The sequence below is a fragment of the Pelophylax lessonae genome (assembly GCF_965119305.1).
Source record: "Pelophylax lessonae genome assembly, chromosome: 1".
NCBI classification, from domain to species: Eukaryota; Metazoa; Chordata; class Amphibia; order Anura; family Ranidae; genus Pelophylax; species Pelophylax lessonae.
The window spans coordinates 155,911,354-155,931,140 of NC_138768.1; the positions used below are offsets into that span (position 1 = coordinate 155,911,354).

The 19,787-nt window shown below is 43.5% G+C and overlaps 1 protein-coding gene across 1 annotated transcript in view; it reads left to right on the forward strand.

Annotated features, from left to right (window-relative positions):
* The window catches only part of ADGRV1 (adhesion G protein-coupled receptor V1), a 654,157-nt gene that overhangs the window by 375,469 nt on the left and 258,901 nt on the right, over positions 1-19,787 (forward strand). The window contains exons 81-83 of the mRNA XM_082259824.1: positions 1,420-1,666; positions 7,100-7,239; positions 10,515-10,675. Of these exons, the coding sequence (XP_082115950.1) occupies positions 1,420-1,666; positions 7,100-7,239; positions 10,515-10,675 (548 nt within the window). The remainder of the gene's footprint in view (positions 1-1,419; positions 1,667-7,099; positions 7,240-10,514; positions 10,676-19,787) is intronic.

A 19,787-nucleotide genomic window follows, 5' to 3' on the forward strand; every position in this document is an offset into this window, starting at 1 on the left:
AACCATCCTGCAAGTCCCCTTTGTTCTCTTTTTCCATTTTGTTTATGTCTATGGACAGTGCACACTTTGGCAGTATAAGTCCCATGTTTGTTAAATCAAGCTTTATCTCTGCTCACTGTTGCACTTTAGCTGACCTTGCTACTGTTTATGCGGATCTGGGCACTAATTGTCATCTTATTCCAACTCCTTATTGCTAATCACCCTGTATGCCAAACTGTGTTATTACCATTGAAAATGGGTAGTAAGTATTACTTTCAGTGAATTTCTGTGATATTAAATGTTTTGCATGCTCAACCTAGTTTGTCAGAGGGGCTGAAGTTCTTAAAGAAGTCAAGACAAAGAACAGAGGACCCATCCTATCCGGTGGATCCTGTGGGAGTAGCGCTACATTGCTTAACTTAAACAGTTAAATATGAAAGTACCCAAATAAATAATTGTCTCAGACATTTTATTACCCCACACTTCTCAAATTCTGAATTTCATTCTTATTTCGAGATAGCAAGCAATTGAGTTGCAAGTTTGAAATGCCTTGCTCAGCTATTGCTAGACTTGCCAGCCTTCACAAGTTTGTTTCACAATTGCAGTATGTCTGCATTGCATGACTCCAGATCAACTTTATTTGCAAACATTCTGCAAGTCTGCTGCAAGTTCTGGTTCAGTTATGTTGTGCAATAGTCCTCCCACCACAGGGGTCACTGTGGCTGAATTTGGAAAAGTGTCAACTAGATCTTATGCTTCAAGTGCTTTGAAAGTGTATGACTTGCCAGTGAAAATGTGCAGCAAGATAACAAGACTTACAATTTAACACTGCCACAAATTTGTGGCAAGTTATCCTTTCTATCTGGGTTCGTAATAAAGGCAGAAGTTGATTCTTATCATCTAAGTTGTCCTGTGCCTGAGTCTGCAAAAAAAACTGGTCGATGACTAGCCATTTATTATAAAATTTTCCTATTCAAATTTATTTAGATATACCGTCAACTATGTAGTGCAAGGACCTGCCTGATTGTATACAATTTGAAAGTGTTAAGATTTGACCTCAAATTATATGGTTTTGGTAAGTCTAAACAAAAATTGTACAAGAAAATTCTATAATTGATGCCCAGCCTAATTATTCACAATTCAAGCATCTCCTTGTCTTTGAACCTGCTGCAGCCGTGGAACAGGTGAAATATTTTCTTGATTGCAATATGAATTTTTCTTATTGCTTGGGCTTGCGCTTTAAACTGGGTATTTGTGTTGCAAGATTTCTTATTTAAGTTAGCATAGAAATAAAAGTGTACAGTATAATGCACCAAACAAGTCTCTAATCTTTTCTGTCACATTTTTCTCTTTCATCTTCATGGTTTTTTTCAGTGTGCCTTTTCTATACAATGCTGGTGTAAGCAGGGTTTATAACTTCTCTGTATCTTGTTTCAACAGAAGGAAGACGGTTTTTGACACTTGCCCCTACATTTCTATATATGCTTATCACTGGTACCCACAACAAATCAATAGACATAAGTTTGATGGGAAGAGCGGGGATACAATACAACTCCCTGAAAGACTGTTGGCGGTTTTTCCAGAGAACTCTACTTTCGAAGGAAGCTGTAGATTTGTGCAGTTTATTGAGTACAGCAGCCAACAGTGGTTCCTTACAGGAGGGGAAGAAAGTGCTTTAAATAACAAGGTAATTTAGAGTGTTACATAAAAGAAACGTGCTTTCCTTTCTCTGTGAAGCCTGCAAGCTTTAATCGCTGCTCCCCAGCAGAATCAAGCAACGCTTTGCTTGTTTATTTTTACTCTCAGACGAGAGTCATTGCATTCTTCCTGGAATTGAGATACAATTAACTTTACCGGTTTCAGAAGAGCAATTGGTTGCAAGTGATATTTATAGTGATGAGCTTAACTGTTTAAATGTAAATTCATGAGCCGCTCTGTAATCACAAATGAGAAGATATTATAAAATTGGATTTCTTTTTTTTGCAAAGGAAGATCGCCACCCAGGACTGAAAATTTAATATTGTTGGCAATTTCAAGAATAAAAGCTGTCACGTTGCTTTTAATTACCCCAACTGTTACTGTGGCGATACTTGTACAATCTGTACAACCTTTTAGTTCAGAATCATTTGAGATATGACAGTCACTACTTCTCCCCCTGATATCTATAGACATTCTAATTGATACATTGAAAGTGGGGTGGTGACTCTTGTGTCCCTCTAAAAACAAGTTTCTCAAACGTTTTATGCCAGAGCAACCTTTGAAATAATTTTCAGTTTCTATTTAAGGAGGATCATCACTGAAAATAAACTTTCCTCCTCTCCAACCCGCCCCCATTTCCCTACATACATATCTATTTTTTTGTACCTTTTTTTCCGGTGTTCAGGTATCGATCTCGCTCCCATCCTCCCTTCTTTCCTAGGCGAATTATGTGCAGTGCTCTAGGTGCCACCTGCGATATGCATGTCACATATCCCAGAAGGCATAATCTTCCATTAATAAAAGGAGGAGGGGGACAAGACTAACACCATGGTGTCACAGAAGGACATGGCAGCGCGGGACTTGAGCAGTAGCAGAAGATTAGTGGATCTCAACAGGACAATGCTGGATCTGCTGGGTGGGTGAGTATCTGAATTGTGCTCAAGCCAGCATCATGTAAGCAGGCATTTAAAAAAATAATACATTTAAGCCAACTCTTTGGGAGTCAGTGGGAAAAATGCTCCCTGCATTAGCAGACAAACCCCCCCCCCCCCTTATAGTGATCAGTATACCCACTCTTACAGACAGTTAAAAATATTATTTGTTATGTAGCTGGCAATGCCAAGTGGTGTTTGCTCCATAACTATGCAGGCACCATCAAATGGGAGGTCAAACAGTCACAGCTCAAGGAACCCCTAGCAATGCCCGAAGAGAATGGCTGCTCTAGAACTTGGCAGAATAGAATGGGACCAGTAGAGATGGATAAGAGCCCCAAAGGAACAGTAAAATAATTAATGTTTTCGTTTTTGTTTTTCTTTTTCTTTTACGTTTAATCAAAAAAACTTTACTTTTAATAAAACCTTTAAAAGGTTGGAAGTAGTTTCCCACTTTGAAGTTTGTTTAGGTGGGTTCCACAGTATATGCTCTCTCACCTGAGTTGAAACTTTATAATCATCTGCTTAAGCATTACCAAAACAACAGGAATATAGATTAAATCTCTTATGGTCAGTCCTAAAATCCCCACTTTCTGTAGTTGTGTTTCTGCAACAGTGCTTCCTTTGAGCCAAAATGAAGCCGCAATAAACAATTTTCTGAGAGATCTTTGCTAAAAAGACCAGAATTTTTAAATCCCATATATCATTTTCATCCTTTATTCAGTGCTAACAAATTGGAATTGAAATATTTTAAAAATGATTATTATGTGCTTAGATCAAAATATTGCAATGTTCAATCCCCCAAGTGATCAGATCAATACAATGTAGCTTATAACTAAATTCAGGCACAGCAACTAAACTAATAGTTGAAAACAAACCAGCATGTACAGTGTCTCACAAAAGTGAGTACACCCTAACATTTTTGTAAATATTTTAGGATATCTTTTCATGTGACCACACTGAAGAAATTATACTTTGCTACAATGTAAAGTAGTGAGTGTATAGCTTGTATAACAGTGTAATTTTGCTGTCCCCTCAAAATAACTCAACACAAAGCCAGTAATGTCTAAACCGCTGGCAACAAAAGTGAGTACACCCCTAAGTGAAAATGCGCAAATTGGGCCCAATTAGCCATTTTCCCTCCCTGATGTCATGTGACTCGTTAGTGTTACAAGGTCTTAGGTGTGAATGGGGAGCAGGTGTGTTAAATTTGGTGTTATCGCTCTTACTGTCTCATACTGGTCACTGGAAGCTTAACATGGCACCTCAAAGCAAAGACCTCTCTGAAAAAAAGAATTGATGCTCTACATAAAGAAGATTGCCAAGACCCTGAAACTGAGCTGAAGCACGGTGGCCAAGACCATACAGCGGTTTAACAAGACAGGTTCCACTCAGAACAGGCCTCTCACCATGATCAACCAAAGAAGTTGAGTACACATGCTCAGTGTCATATCCAGAGGATGTGTTTGGTAAATAGACGACTGAGTGCTGCCAGCATTGCTGCAGAGGTTTAAGGGGTAGGGGGTCAGCCTGTCAGTCCTCAGACCATACGCCGCACACTGCATCAAATTGGTCTGCATGACTGTCATCCCAGAAGGAAGCTTCTTCTAAAGATGATGTACAAGAAAGCCCACAAACAGTTTAGTAAAAACAAGCAGACTAAGGACATGGATTACTGGAACCATGTCATGTGGTCTGATGAGACCAAGATAAACTTATTTGGTTCAGATGGTTTCAAGCGTCTGTGGTGGCAACCAGGTGAGGAGTACAAAGACAAGTTTGTCCTGCCTACAGCCAAGCATGGTGGTGGGAGTGTCATGGTCTGGGGCTGCATGAGTGCTGCAGGCACTGGGGAGCTACAGTTCATTGAGGAAACCATGAATGTCAAAATGTACAGTGACATATTGAAGTAGAGCATGATCCCCTCCCTTCAGAGACTGGGCCGTAGAGCAGTATTCCAACATGATAACGACCCCAAACACACCTCCAAGACGACCACTGCCTTGCTAAAGAAGCTGAGGGTAAAGGTGATGGACTCGCCAAGCATGTCTCCAGACCTAAACCCTATTTAGAATCTGTGGGGCATCCTCAAATGGAAGGTGGAGGAGCACACGGTCTCTAACATCCACCAGCTCAGTGATGTCATCATGGAGAAGTGAAGAAGGAATCCAGTGGCAGCCTGTGAAGCTCTGGTGAACTCCATGCCCTAAAGGGTTAAGGCAGCGCTGGAAAATAAGGGTGGCCACACAAAATATTGACACTTTGGGCCCAATTTGGACATTGTCACTTAGGGGTGTACTCACTTTTGTTGCCAGCAGTTTAGACATTAATGGCTGTGTGTTGAGTTATTTTGAGGGGACAGCAAATTTATACTGTTACACAAGCTGTACACTCACTACTTTACATTGTAGCAAAGTGTAATTTCTTCAGTGTTGTTACATGAAAAGATATAATAAAATATTGGGGGTGTTAGGGGTGTACTCACTTTTGTGAGATACTGTTTATACTGTTTTACATGTCAAAAGATTTACATTTCTGTTCAGTCAGTTTTGTGAACCATAGAACCCTGCTACATTGCCTTTGTTTAATGTCTGTCTCCTGGGTCTCTTGCAACTGTCATTACTACCTCTTAGGCACCTCTAGTCACTATTCCATGCAGTAAAATGGAGATCGGCAGGGGGAGTTGTGGGGGACCAAGGAGTTCAATATTCCCTTAAATATTTGTTTCCCAGCAGACTTTTGAGTAAGGTTTCATATCGCTGACACCTTTGTTTGGCAGAATTGTCAGTCAGAAAGGTACATATTTGCAGTCTTCCATTACAGGTGCACCTTTGCTGAACTTTTGTATAGCAATATGGTTACTTTAACTGCATATTGTTTACATAAAAAATGCTACAATTATTGCTGAAATAGGAATGAATATATGGCAATACAATATACAAAGATCTTTCTGTGTCATTTGTATTAAAGTATAACAAAGGGCAAACCTTTTTTTAAAGAATTGAATAGGGTGGAGAGGGATTAGAACACTACAAACAAATGGCCACTACCCCTACCTATAACTGTTTATTGCAGCAGGAGCACATAGAAGGGTGACGCATGTCAAATAAAAACCAAAGAAAATTCCCAACTCAACTTTCTGACCAGCCTGTGACCAACCAAATTATCCTGTCTAATAATATGTGTTAAAAACAGGGGTTTAGTTTGCACATTTGCAAATACAAGCGTAAGCTGCATAACCCTTGATGGCACCCCAGTATTATCTGTAGTCCTAACTCTAAATGATGAGAGCCTATATAGTAGAAGCACATGCATTATAATGGATAGGCAAAGGACAGGTGAGCCTGGGGAGCCCACCCCTCCTTAAAGGCACAGCAGTGCACTGGACACTCAGCATATAACACAATGGCAGCAAAGGTGGCCAGTGTGTCCCCACACCAATATTTCAGCAGTACAAACAAATGGCCACTGCTTCCACCTATAACTGGCCTTTGCAGCAAGGAGCACATGGACGGGAGATGCATGTCAAACAAAACCAAAGAAATTCCCAGCTTAACTTACCCACCAGCCTGCGACCAACCAAATTATCCTGTCTAACAGTATGTGTTCAAAACAGGGGTTTAGTTAGCACATATTGGATTAGAACACTTGTCAGTTTATATTGCTGTCTGTGCCCCTGTTGAGGAGATTCACCCTTCTATTCCATTCTGTTTAACATTGTCATTGAAAGTGAAAGTAATAGAAAATCCCAAATTTCAGGTTATCCCCAGAAAAGTAAGGCCCCTTTCACACATGCTGTCCATTTGTCCGTTTTTCATCCATCTGTTGATGGATGAAGAACGGACATCAATGTATCTCTATGTAAAAACAGATGACAATGGATGATCATCCATTAACATCCGTTTTCATCCACTTCCGTCAATGTCCGTTTTTTTGAACGGATGAATGCCCTATTTTTCATCCGTCAAAAAAAACGGAAATCTGACGAAAAACGGATGACAACGGATGAAAACGGATGAAAAACGGATGACAACGGATGAAAACGGATGACAATGGATGAAAAACAGATAACAACTGACGAAAAACGGATGACAACTGACGAAAAACGGATGAAAAATGGATGAAAAACGGATGGAAAACGGATACATTTTGACGTGACTGAACTGATGAACTGAACGGACCCTATGTGTGAAAGGGGCCTAATAGAGGGAAAATATTCCAATGGGGACACTAGTTCTGGTAATCCGGGGGGCCCCAGGGGACTCCATTAATTGTAGGGATTTCCTCTCACTTCCTGTTTTGCCTGTGGGATAGGAAGTGAAGGTAAATCTCCCCAGTGAGACACAGCTGGCTAAAAAAACTGACAGGGGTTATTACTCTCCTTAATGCTATCCAAAATAAAACAAAGTTTTGTCTATAGTTTAACTTTAATTTTAATTGTGTTAATTTTTAACTGCATGTTGTATTGTCTGTCATTCATTTGATTCTAGATTTTATCAGTGAGCGTAAAAGGTAATTTCTCCTATCAATATGCTGAAGACAATGAAGTTGTGTATAGAATTAAAGCAACTGGAGGTCGCATTGTACCACAAATGTCAAAGTGTCTTCTGTGGAATCAAGCATCAGAAAGGTACCAGATGTATATAATTGGGTATTTTGTTCCTGTTCCACTTCCTGTGGAAAGTTTATTACAGGGTGGAAAGTTTATTACAGGTTACATGTCTCTTTGTCTTTTATTTTTTTTGGAAGTTACAAGAGTAAAGCTATATACACACCACACAATGTTGATACTTACCCTAGTTTAGAGCATTTTTCAGCTTGCCATATATTAGATAAAAACTGTTTAATAAGGCACTAAGCAGGCTTATACAAGCCCTTAAATTTTATTTTCTCCTAACAAATTTGTGTAAACATAAAGATAAATAGAAAGTCACATATCAGAGCTATTTAATTGGCAAGCAAAATGAAAATAAGAAAATAATCTTCTTATAGTTACATTTAACTGAACTTCAGGCTAACAGTTGCATTGCCTATACTGTGTATGTGAACTGTTTTTGTAATCCTGATAAACTAATCTTTAGCAAGACAGGAGACAAGTTTTTGACTAAATTAGTCATTAAGCAGTGTCATTTCGCCACCTCTAGCCTACCCATTGGACAGTATGTTTGCATCATCACCTCTGAGACTATCTAAGCAGAATTTCTAATATTTTGGTAGGTACACAGGTGATATATATACATTGACAGTGAATATATATACACCAGCGCTTAAATATCAGTGTCCATAAACTAGTCCCATATTGTCAAACACAAACTATACAGTGCAATCCTAACTTCCTTCCTTTATGTGAAAAGTCATAAACTCTCACTGGATCTTGTGACCCTTAATAAACATGTGGGTCAAACAAAGCTTAATGAACACTCCGATTGTCTTTGCTTCTGCTTTGAAGAAGTTGTCAGACGCATGTCTGGAACAAGAAATACTAGTCCGCCATCTTGGATTCTGTATGGAAGTGCTTTAAACTTATCAATACATGTGAGTACCTTTTTCATAAAATTCAAAGTTTATGTATAATTCAAAGTACCCTGTGAAGAAATTGAGTGGCGAAAAGCATCAGGAAGTGATGTCAGACGCACATCTGGAACCAGAAATACCAGTCCACCATCTTCTGTATGGATGTGATTTTAGTTTCTCCATACATGCGAGCACCTTTTATTTATTATTATTATTTTATTATTATTATTATTATATAAATATTAATATATAATTATTATTAAATAATATAAATTAAGTATTTTTTTGTAAATCTGCTGCATTATGGTCTTTTCCCTTTTTATATTTTTTACATATGGTGATATTGTAAGTCACTTTGCGGAGATTGCCCAATTTTAAAGAAGAGTGTGGAGAAGAAGTGGAATTTTAAAAAATGCAATATTTGGCCCTGGGATATAAGGAAAATAAGTCTTGTCAAGAGTATATTGACATGTGGGATATGGCACATGAAGGAGAAGTTGCATAGTGCAGAGTGAAGTTTAGCACTTTATGGTCACAGTTGGATGTGAGCACAATTGGATACAAATTGATATATAAAGTTTGGTTTATGGCATATTACACTATATAGTTTTTTCTTTTCTGAATACGCTTTTGGAGGAATTAAGGGTGGAAAAAGACAGAAAAACACAGGTGGGAGGAAGAAGCAAAGACACTTGGAGTGTTCATCAAGGTTTATTTGCTCAACTTATTTATTAAGGGTCGCAAGATCCAGTGAGAGCTCATGATTTTTCACATAAAGGAAAGAAGATATGATTGCACCATCTAATTTGTGTTTGACAATATGGAAAATATGGAACTATTTTATGGACACTGATATTCAGGTGCTGCTGTACTGTATATACTGTTCACTGGCTAAACAGAAAAAATAAATGAATGCCTCCATCCACTCAAACAAGATGGACAGAGGAATCTTCCTTCCCTCCTGGGACATTGTATTCTAACAGTGGGTCTATCCACTGTAGGAATACAAGGGTTCATTTACTAAAACTTGAGTGCAAAATCTGGTGCAGCTCTGCATAGTAGCCAATCAGCCTCTAACTTCAATTTGCTGATGGGTTTCTATGCAGAGCTGCCCCAGATTTTACACTATCCTGTTTTAGTAAAGCAACCCCACAGTGACTGCAGCTGGCCGGTTAAAAAAAATTTTCCAACAAGCCTGTTCCACAAAAGTTGATCTCATGACACAAATGGGCACGCCTGGATCAAAATCCAGGCAGTCCTTGCTGAAGTGGCCAAATTTCGATTCATCTGTGGCCAGCTTATGTGGTTGCCCAGTATGCAGAAATCCCCTCAGAAGACTTTACATTTAAAGTCACTCTGTGCTGAAATAATATCATTAAACTAATGTTATTTCTGCATAGTAAGCGCCCTAAGGTGTCAGTGCATACCTGTAATGTTACTTTTAACCTCGGTAAAGAGCCACTGCGGCCTCCAGAATATTCCCCAAAATGCTAACTTTCTGAAAGTTAGCATTGTAATAAGCTTAGATACTGTATGGCCCACAAGACTTTGCGTGGAAATCAGATGTTCAGGAACTGTTAACTGCCATGTGGAGGAGGTGAGTAACCTAAACTTTCTTTACCCCAGATGTGGGGATTATTCGGAGGCTCCAGCCAGGCTTACAAAAGGATTACAATGTCATTGGTTTGCTGACTCCTATGCTAGTACAGTGTTGCTTTAAACTCACTGAGGGGATACATATTGCTTGTTGAATGGCTCTAATTTTCACCCTGGTATTCATCTTGCACAGGGCTGCCCTGCTAGCTATGTTCATATGGTTGCATATCCTGTGTAATGTAATGTAATGACTCCGCATTTGTCTTTCATTACAAATGTACAATGAGGCCCAGTACGAAGGTCTGTCCACATCCATGTCCCAGTGAGTGGTCAATAGTTTATTTTAGTTTTGTTGTCAACTTTTCCATTTCTGTGTTTTACATTTACAATAAGTTTGCTGAGACATAGCTATTATTTACCAGCTAGCATGAACCAAAATAGTCTATACCCTCCAGCTATGCAAACTCAGTGACCCGCTCAATGAGCATGAGGCCTTTCAGCAGGGTCTTTATCCCTTCATGTCACTGTCATCAATCAGTCACTATTTGTGTACTGCTAGAAATGTGTTAAGTTCACCAAGTCCAAAGAGCTTAAGGTATATTTTGGTCGTTGGGCTAGTCTTTTCTTTGTACTTGGAATGAAGATTCAAGGAACTGTAAAAGTGGTGCACATTTTTTGCATTCTTGTTTAAAGGTGTTATTGCTTACTAGAATTTGTGAAAACATTTTTCTTAGTAATAGCAGTATGTTTTTTTTTTTTAATTTGAGAGTAATTCTATGTATTTTGTTTTTGTAGATGGCTTCCAAATGGTGCTTTGTGCAGAGTGGTGTCAGACACAACAGAGTATGTGGAGTGTGCCTGCTCTCACATGTCCTCCTATGCTGTGTTTGCTCACACCGATGACCTTTCATCCTACAATGAAGCCTTTTTTTTTGCTGGATTTATTTGCATTTCTGGTTAGTGGTTTTCATTAAAATGTATAGTTTACCTGTAAAATCTGTGTTACATTTTGACACTGATATATAATTCTAAAACATGACATATGTCTATCACCAATATAGATGGGTAGTCTTTTTATCCACCTGCCTATTGATGCATTTTTTACATTTATTGCACACGTTAAATTATGGATTTTTTGCTAGAAAAGACTGTAAACAACCCACTATATATATATATATATTAAAATTGGGTATGATATTGCATCTGTTTGCACTAAAGGTAACTTTAGTGCATTTTTCCCTGAAAATATGCACTTGATAAAAAAATGCGCAAATATCATCCCACATTAAAGAAATGCAACCCCATCACCATTTCAATTCACAGGGTCCATGCCTTTAAAAAAAAAAATATATATATATATAGTATCTCACAAAAGTGAGCACAACCTTCACATTTTTGGAAATATTTTATTATACCTTTTCATGTGACAACACTGAAGAAATGACACTACAATGTAAAGTAGTGAGTGTACAGCTTGTATAACAGTGTAAATTTGCTGTCCCCTCAAAATAACTGCAGAGCCATTAATGTCTAAACCACTGGCAACAAAAGTGCGTACACCCCTAAATAACAATGTCCAAATTGGGTCTAAAGTGTCAATATTTTGTGTGGCCACCAATTTTTTCCAACACTGCCTTAACCCTCTTGGCATGGAGCTCACCAGAGCTTCACAGGTTGCCACTGGAGTCCTCTTCCACTCCTCCATGACGACATCACAGGGCTGGTGGATGTTAGACACCTTGCACTCCTCCACCTTATATTTTAGGATGCCCCACAGGGTTTAGGTCTGGAGACATGCTTGGCAGTCTATCACCTTTACCCTCAGCTTCTTTAGCAAGGCAGTGGTCATCTTGGAGGTGTGTTTGGAGTCGTTATCATGTTGGAATACTACCCTGTGGCCCAGTCTCTGAAGGGAGTGGATCATCTTCTGCTTCAGTGTGTCGCAGTACATGTTGGCATTTATGGTTCCCTCAATGAACTGTAGCTCCCCAGTGTCGGCAGCACTCATGCAGCCCAAGATCATGACACTCTCACCACCATGCTTGACTGTAGGCAAGACACACTTGTTTTTGTACTCCTCACCTGATTGCTGCCACACACACTTAACACCATCTGAACCAAATAAGTTTATCTTGGTCTCATCAGACCACAGGACATGGTTCCAGTAATCCATGTCCTTAGTCTGCTTGTCTTCAGAAAACTGTTTGTGGGCTTTCTTGTGCATCATCTTTAGAAGAGGCTTCCTTCTAGGATAACAGCCATGCAGACCAATGCAGTGTGCGGAGTATGGTCTGAGCACTGACAGGCTGACCCCCCACCCCTTCAACCTCTGCAGCAATGCTGGCAGCACACATACGTCTATTTCCCAAAGACAACCTCTGGATATGACATTGAGCATGTGCACTCAACTTCCTTGGTCAACCATGGCGAGGCCTGTTCTGAGTGGAACCTGTCCTGTTAAAACGCTGTATGGTCTTGGCCACTGTGCTGAAGTTCAGTTTCAGGGCCTTGGCAATCTTCTTATAGCCTAGGCCATCTTTATGTAGAGCAACAATACTTTTTTTCAGTTCCTCAGAGAGTTCTTTGCCATGAGGTGCCATGTTGAACTTCCAGTGACCAGTATGAGAGAGTGGGAGCGATAAAAAACAATTTAACATTTAGCTCCCCATTCACATCTGAGACCTTGTAACTAGTGTTGAGCGAACACGGACTGTATTATTCGTGTTCGTACCGAATAATTGGATTTTTGTTACCCGAACACGAACACGGACACTTTACTGTATATTCGGGTAAAAATCCGTGTTCGGTCGTTTTATTTCCGGGTTTTGCATGCTTTGGCGCTCTTTTCATGGCGGGCTTTCAACAGCCAATCAACAATCGTTTAACTGGTGTGCCTTAAGCCATCCCAGCCATGCCTGCAAATGTCTCAGTAGCTGTGATTGGCCGTCTGAAGCATGTGACCAAGTCTTTATAAGTTCGAGGCAGCCGCAGCGGCGTCATTATGCTGCTTAGATCAGGGACAGAGCACACATCAACGTGCTGGCTGCTGATTAGGGAAAGATAGGCAGGAAAAAACCATTTGTGTCCGGATAGAATTGAGGGACAGGTCGGAGGCATTTTAGGGATAGAGTCTGCTGAATTATAGGGTCAGTGTGTTCTACAAACTACAATCGATATTGCTGTGTGGGGTGGGGTCTGCACTTAGTTCTCCTGATCTACGATCTCTTCTCAATCCTGTTAGGGACAGAGTCTGCTGAATTTTAGGGAAAGTGTGTTCTACAAACTACAATCGATATTGCTGTGTGGTGTGGGATAGGAGATAGGCAGGTGTCAGTGATCCACATCCATTTTTCTGTGTGTGGGCTGCAGTGAACACAATCTTTTTGGGGTGCAGTGAACACAATCCTTTTGGAGTGCAGTGAACAAAATCTTTGTGGGGTGCAGTGAACAAAACCTTTGTGGGGGTACAGTGAACACAATCTTTGTGGGGTGCAGTGAAGACAATCCTTGTGGGGTGCAGTGAAGACAATCCTTGTGGGGTGCAGTGAACAAAATCTTTGGGGGGTACAGTGAACACAATCTTTGTGGGGTGCAGAGAAGACAATCCTTGTGGGGTGCAGTGAACAAAATCTTTGGGGGGGTACAGTGAACACAATCTCTGTGGGGTGCAGTGAACAAAACCTTTGTGGGGTGCAGTGAACACAATCTTTGTGGGGTGCAGTGAAGACAATCCTTGTGGGGTGCAGTGAAGACAATCCTTGTGGGGTGCAGTGAACAAAATCTTTGGGGGGTACAGTGAACACAATCTTTGTGGGGTGCAGTGAACAAAACCTTTGTGGGGTACAGTGAACACAATCTTTGTGGGGTGCAGTGAACAAAACCTTTGTGGGGTACAGTGAACACAATCTTTGTGGGGTGCAGTGAAGACAATCCTTTTGGAGTGCAGTGAACACAATCTTTGTGGGGTACAGTGAACACAATTTTTGTGGGGTGCAGTGAACAAAACCTTTGTGGGGTACAGTGAACACAATCTTTGTGGGGTGCAGTGAACACAATCTTTGTGGGGTGCAGTGAACAAAACCTTTGTGGGGTGCAGTGAACACAACCTTTGTGGGGTACAGTGAACACAATCTTTGTGGGGTGCAGTGAACAAAACCTTTGTGGGGTACAGTGAACACAATCTTTGTGGGGTACAGTGAACACAATCTTTGTGGGGTGCAGTGAACAAAACCTTTGTGGGGTACAGTGAACACAATCTTTGTGGGGTGCAGTGAACAAAACCTTTGTGGGGTACAGTGAACACAATCTTTGTGGGGTGCAGTGAAGACAATCCTTTTGGAGTGCAGTGAACAAAATCTTTGTGGGGTACAGTGAACACAATCTTTGTGGGGTGCAGTGAACAAAATCTTTGTGGGGTACAGTGAACACAATCTTTGTGGGGTGCAGTGAAGACAATCCTTGTGGGGTGCAGTGAAGACAATCCTTGTGGGGTGCAGTGAACAAAATCTTTGGGGGGTACAGTGAACACAATCTTTGTGGGGTGCAGTGAACACAATCTTTGTGGGGTGCAGTGAACAAAACCTTTGTGGGGTACAGTGAACACAATCTTTGTGGGGTTCAGAGAAGACAATCCTTTTGGGGTGCAGTGAACACAATCTTTGTGGGGTACAGTGAACACAATCTTTGTGGGGTGCAGTGAACACAATCTTTGTGGGGTGCAGTGAACAAAACCTTTGTGGGGTGCAGTGAACACAATCTTTGTGGGGTGCAGTGAAGACAATCCTTGTGGGGTGCAGTGAAGACAATCCTTGTGGGGTGCAGTGAACAAAATCTTTGGGGGGTACAGTGAACACAATCTTTGTGGGGTGCAGTGAACAAAACCTTTGTGGGGTACAGTGAACACAATCTTTGTGGGGTGCAGTGAACAAAACCTTTGTGGGGTACAGTGAACACAATCTTTGTGGGGTGCAGTGAAGACAATCCTTTTGGAGTGCAGTGAACACAATCTTTGTGGGGTACAGTGAACAAAACCTTTGTGGGGTACAGTGAACACAATCTTTGTGGGGTGCAGAGAAGACAATCCTTTTGGGGTGCAGTGAACACAATCTTTGTGGGGTACAGTGAACACAATCTTTGTGGGGTGCAGTGAACAAAACCTTTGTGGGGTACAGTGAACACAATCTTTGTGGGGTGCAATGAACAAAACCTTTGTGGGGTACAGTGAACACAATCTTTGTGGGGTGCAGTGAAGACAATCCTTTTGGAGTGCAGTGAACACAATCTCATACTTCTGAAGCTTTGAGGGTGCTGCCTGTTCTATACTCCTCCTCCTCCTCCTCATCCATCCTTTTAGGTGTACAAACAATAGTAATTGGGGCCTAGTGTGCTTCTGTACGTGTGAAAAACATACACTTTTTTTGATCATATTTCCTATTCCGTTATTCAATAAAAACCTTTGGGGCTCAATTAAATTGCGGAATAGTCTGTGTCGGTACGTGTGAGATCCACCTTTACAAGTTTTTGGGGTTCATCTCATACTTCTGAAGCTTTGAGGGTGCTGCCTGTTCTATACTCCTCCTCCTCCCCCTCCTCATCCATCCTTTTAGGTGTACAAACAATAGTAATTGGGGCCTAGTGTGCTTCTGTACGTGTGAAAAACATACACTTTTTTTTGATCATATTTCCTATTCCGCTATTCAATAAAAACCTTTGTGGCTCAATTAAATTGCGGAATAGTCTGTGTCGGTACGTGTGAGATCCACCTTTCCAAGTTTTTGGGGTTCATCTCATACTTCTGAAGATTTGAGGGTGCTGCCTGTTCCATACTCCTCTTCCTCATCCTCCCTTTAGGGTAGGAAAAAATTTAATCGGGCCTAGTCTGTGTTTGTACGTGTGAGATACACAGTTTTTTATCCTGTTCCGCTATTCAATACACACCCTTTTGGTGTAAAAAACATTAAATTGCGGCATAGTTTGCATATTTGACTGTGAGATACACCCGTGCGATACTGTTGTTCTTTTGTTCCGCTATTCAATAAAGACCTTTCTAGGGCAAGATCTTAAATTTCAGAAATATGAGGAGAGCGTCAAATAGGGGCCGTGGCCTGGGTCGTGGTGGTGCTGCTGCTAGAGCTCCTGTTGCAAGGAGAGGACGTGGTCGATCTGTGCCAGCTACACGCACAAGTGAAACACCTTCCTCAAGTGTGAGTAGGCGACAGAACCTGCATCAGTATTTGGTAGGGCATCATACGCCTCTAGAAGTGATGAGGCCAGAACACAGAGAAGCGATAGTAGATTGGTTTGCTGCTGACAGTGCCTCCAGTTCCTTCACATTGTCTCCCACCCAGTCTACTGCAGAAAGGTCAGAGTTGGCACCTGCAGCCAATGTCCAACCGTCTTTCACCTCACCCCCTTGCAAATCAGGCAAGCAGTCTGAGCCCCAAGCCATAGAGCAGTCTCTTATTCTTTTTGAGGACTCTGTCAGCAGGGTTTCCCAGGGCCATCCACCTAGCCCTGCCCCAGAAGTGGAAGAGATTGAGTGCAGCGATGCCCAACCACTTATTTCTCAAGATGAGTACATGGAAGGACCATCACAGCACGTCTCCGATGATGACGAAACGCAGGTGCCAACTGCTGCGGCGTTCAGCATTGTGGAGACCGACAGGGAGGGCAGGGGTGAAGACTGGGTGGAAGATGATGTGGAGGACGATGAGGTCCTCGACCCCACATGGAATGAAGGTCATGCAGGTGACCTGAGTAGTTTGGAGGAAGAGGCGGTGGTCGCACAGAGCCACCAGCACAGCAGAAGAGGGAGCAGGGTGCAGAAGCGGAGCCGCCATGCCCTAGACACTACGCCTGCTACTGCCCAACGCAACAAGGGAACGAGCACACCAAAGTCAGCTCAAAAGAGTTCTCTAGCGTGGAAGTTCTTTAGAAAATGTGCTGATGACAGGACACGAGTGGTTTGCACCCTGTGCAATCAGAGCCTGAAGCGAGGCATAAACCTTCTCAACCTGAGCACAACCTGCATGATCAGGCATCTAAGTGCAAAGCACGAGCTGCAGTGGAGTACACACCTTCAAAACCAAGAAACGTCTCTGGCTCATCCTGCTTCCTCTTCTGCTGCAGTCTCGGCCGCTCCAGCCACCTCTGTAGTCATACCGGCACCTGCCACCCCGCAAACAGACGATCTGTCAGCAACACCACCACCTGGGTCACCAACAACCATCTCCACAATGTCCCGTGGAAGCGTTCAGCTTTCCATCTCCCAAACACTTGAGAGGAAGAGGAAGTACCCCCCTACCCACCCGCGATCCCTGGCCCTGAATGCCAGCATTTCACAATTATTGGCCTTTGAAATGCTGTCATTCCGTCTGGTGGAGACGCCCAGTTTTAAAAAGCTTATGTCGGTGGCTGTCCCACAGTACGTCGTGCCCAGCCGCCACTACTTTTCCAGGCAAGCCATCCCTTCCCTGCACAACCAAGTGGGGGAAAAAATCAGGTGTGCACTGCGCAACGCCATCTGTGCCAAGGTCCACCTAACTACCGATACGTGGACCAGTAAGCACGGTCAGGGGCGTTATATCTCCCTAACGGCACACTGGGTAAATGCAGTGGCGGATGGGCCTGAGGCGGATAGCAATTTGGCACATGTCCTTCCACCACCGAGGATTGCAGGGCGCTTCAGTTTGCCTCCTGTTCCTAACTCATCCTACTCCGCTACCTCATCCTCTACCGCCTCCTCATCCGGACAGCGTAATACCTTCACCACCAACTTCAGCACGGCCAGGGCTAAACGACAGCAGGCAGTTTTACAACTTGCCTGTTTGGGGGACAAACCACACACCGCGCAGGAGTTGTGGAGGAGCATGGAACAGCAGACAAATGAGTGGTTGCTGCCAGCGAGCCTCAAGCCCGGCCTGGTGGTGTGCGATAACGGGCGAAATCTCATAGCAGCTCTGGGCCTAGCCGGTTTGACACACATCCCTTGCCTGGCGCATGTGCTGAATTTGGTGGTGCAGAGGTTCCTTAAAAACTACCCCGATATGTCAGAGCTGCTGCAGAAAGTGCGGGCCGTCTGTGCGCACTTTCGGTGTTCTCACCCTGCTGCTGCTCGCCTGGCAGGGCTGCAGCGTAACTTCGGCCTTCCCGCTCACCGCCTCATATGTGACGTGCCCACAAGGTGGAACTCCACCTTGCACATGCTGCAAAGACTGTGCGAGCAGCAGCAGGCCATAGTGGAGTTTCAGCTGCAGCACGCACGCGTGAGTCGCTCTGCGGAACAGCACCACTTCACCACCAATAACTGGGCCTCCATGCGAGACCTGTGTGCCTTGTTGCGCTGTTTTGAGTACTCCACCAACATGGCCAGTGGCAATGACGCCGTTCTCAGCTTAACTATCCCACTTCTATGCCTCCTTGAAAAAACAATTCGGGCGATGATGGAAGAGGATGTGGCACAGGATGAGGAGGAGGAGGAGGAGGATGAAGAGGTAACATTTCAAAGGCTTTCAGGGCAGTCATTCGCAAGGGGCTCCGAGGGTGGGTTCCTGCACACACAAACGCCAGGGACACAATTGTCCAGCAGGGGTACAGTTCTGGAGGATGAGGAGGATGAGGAGGAGGAGGAGCTGGAGGAGGAGATGGAACCATGTTCACAGCAGGGTGGCACCCAGGCCAGCTCATGGCCATCACTGGTGCGTGGCTGGGGGGATACAGAGGACACGGACGATACACCTCCCACAGAGGACAGCCTTTCGTCGCCTCTGGGCAGCCTGGCACACATGAGCGATTACATGCTGCAGTGTCTCCACAACGACCGCCGAGTTGCCCACATTCTAACTTGTGCTGATTACTGGGTGGCCACGCTGCTGGATCCCCGTTACAAGGACAACGTACCGTCCTTAATTCACTCACTGGAGCGCGATCGCAAGATGCGCGAGTACAAGCGCACGCTGGTAGACGCGATGCTGCTGGCATTCCCATCTGACAGCGGGGCCACAGTGGAAGCACAAGGCAGAGGAGGAGGAGGTCGCCAACTCAACCAGGGCACCGCCAGCACCTCAGAAGGCAGGGTTAACATGGCCGAAATGTGGAAAAGCTTTGTCAGCACGCCACAACAAACAGCAGCACCAGCAGCTCAGATGGAACGTCTTAGCAGGAGGCAGCATTTTACCAACATGGTGGAGCAGTATGTGTGCACACGCCTACATGTAGTGAATGAGGGGTCTGCCCCCTTCAACTTCTGGGTTTCCAAATTGGGCACATGGCCTGAGCTTGCCCTTTACGCCTTGGAGGTGCTGGCGTGCCCTGCAGCCAGTGTATTATCTGAACGGGTATTTAGCACGGCTGGGGGTGTTATAACAGACAAGCGCAGCCGCCTGTCCAGAGACAATGTGGACAAGCTCACGTTCATTAAAATGAACCAGGCATGGATCCCACGGGACTTTTCCGTACCTTGTGCAGAATAGCAATGGATACCGACCTTACCCAGCCATTGTTCCATTTTTGCTCTTTCTCACTCTTTTGGGGTGTACCCTCATTTAAAATTTGTGAAAAGAAGCAGTGTTGGCTACCTCGTCCTCCTCCTCAGGGCCAGATTAACGTAGGGGCTATTGGAGCTGCAGCTCCATGCAGGCCCCTACCTTTTATATAGGCCCCGGGTTGGCCATATTCACTGTGACCGCTCTTCTGTCACTTGTAAACACAGAAGTCTGGCTTCTATGCTCGCTTCCCCAGGCAGCACCCTCAGAACCTCCCCACACAGCGCGAAGGCCGGACAAGGAGGGACAGTTGCCGATGCATGGATGTGTTTATGGGCTTCAGAGACAGCATCCCATGTTGAATTAGGCATGCATGGCTGCACCCTTCCTCCTCTGGGTGCATGCCAAGGCACGGCCCTTAAGGCCCTTCAAAATCCTCAGCACCAAGACCATGATGCTCTTAATCCGGCCCTGGTCCTCCTCCACCGCCGCTTCCACCTACACTGCCCATAGGTGTGCGCAGCCTATTGCATTAGGGTGTGCACCCCAAAGTTGAAATACACATGCATGTGTTTGCCTACATGTA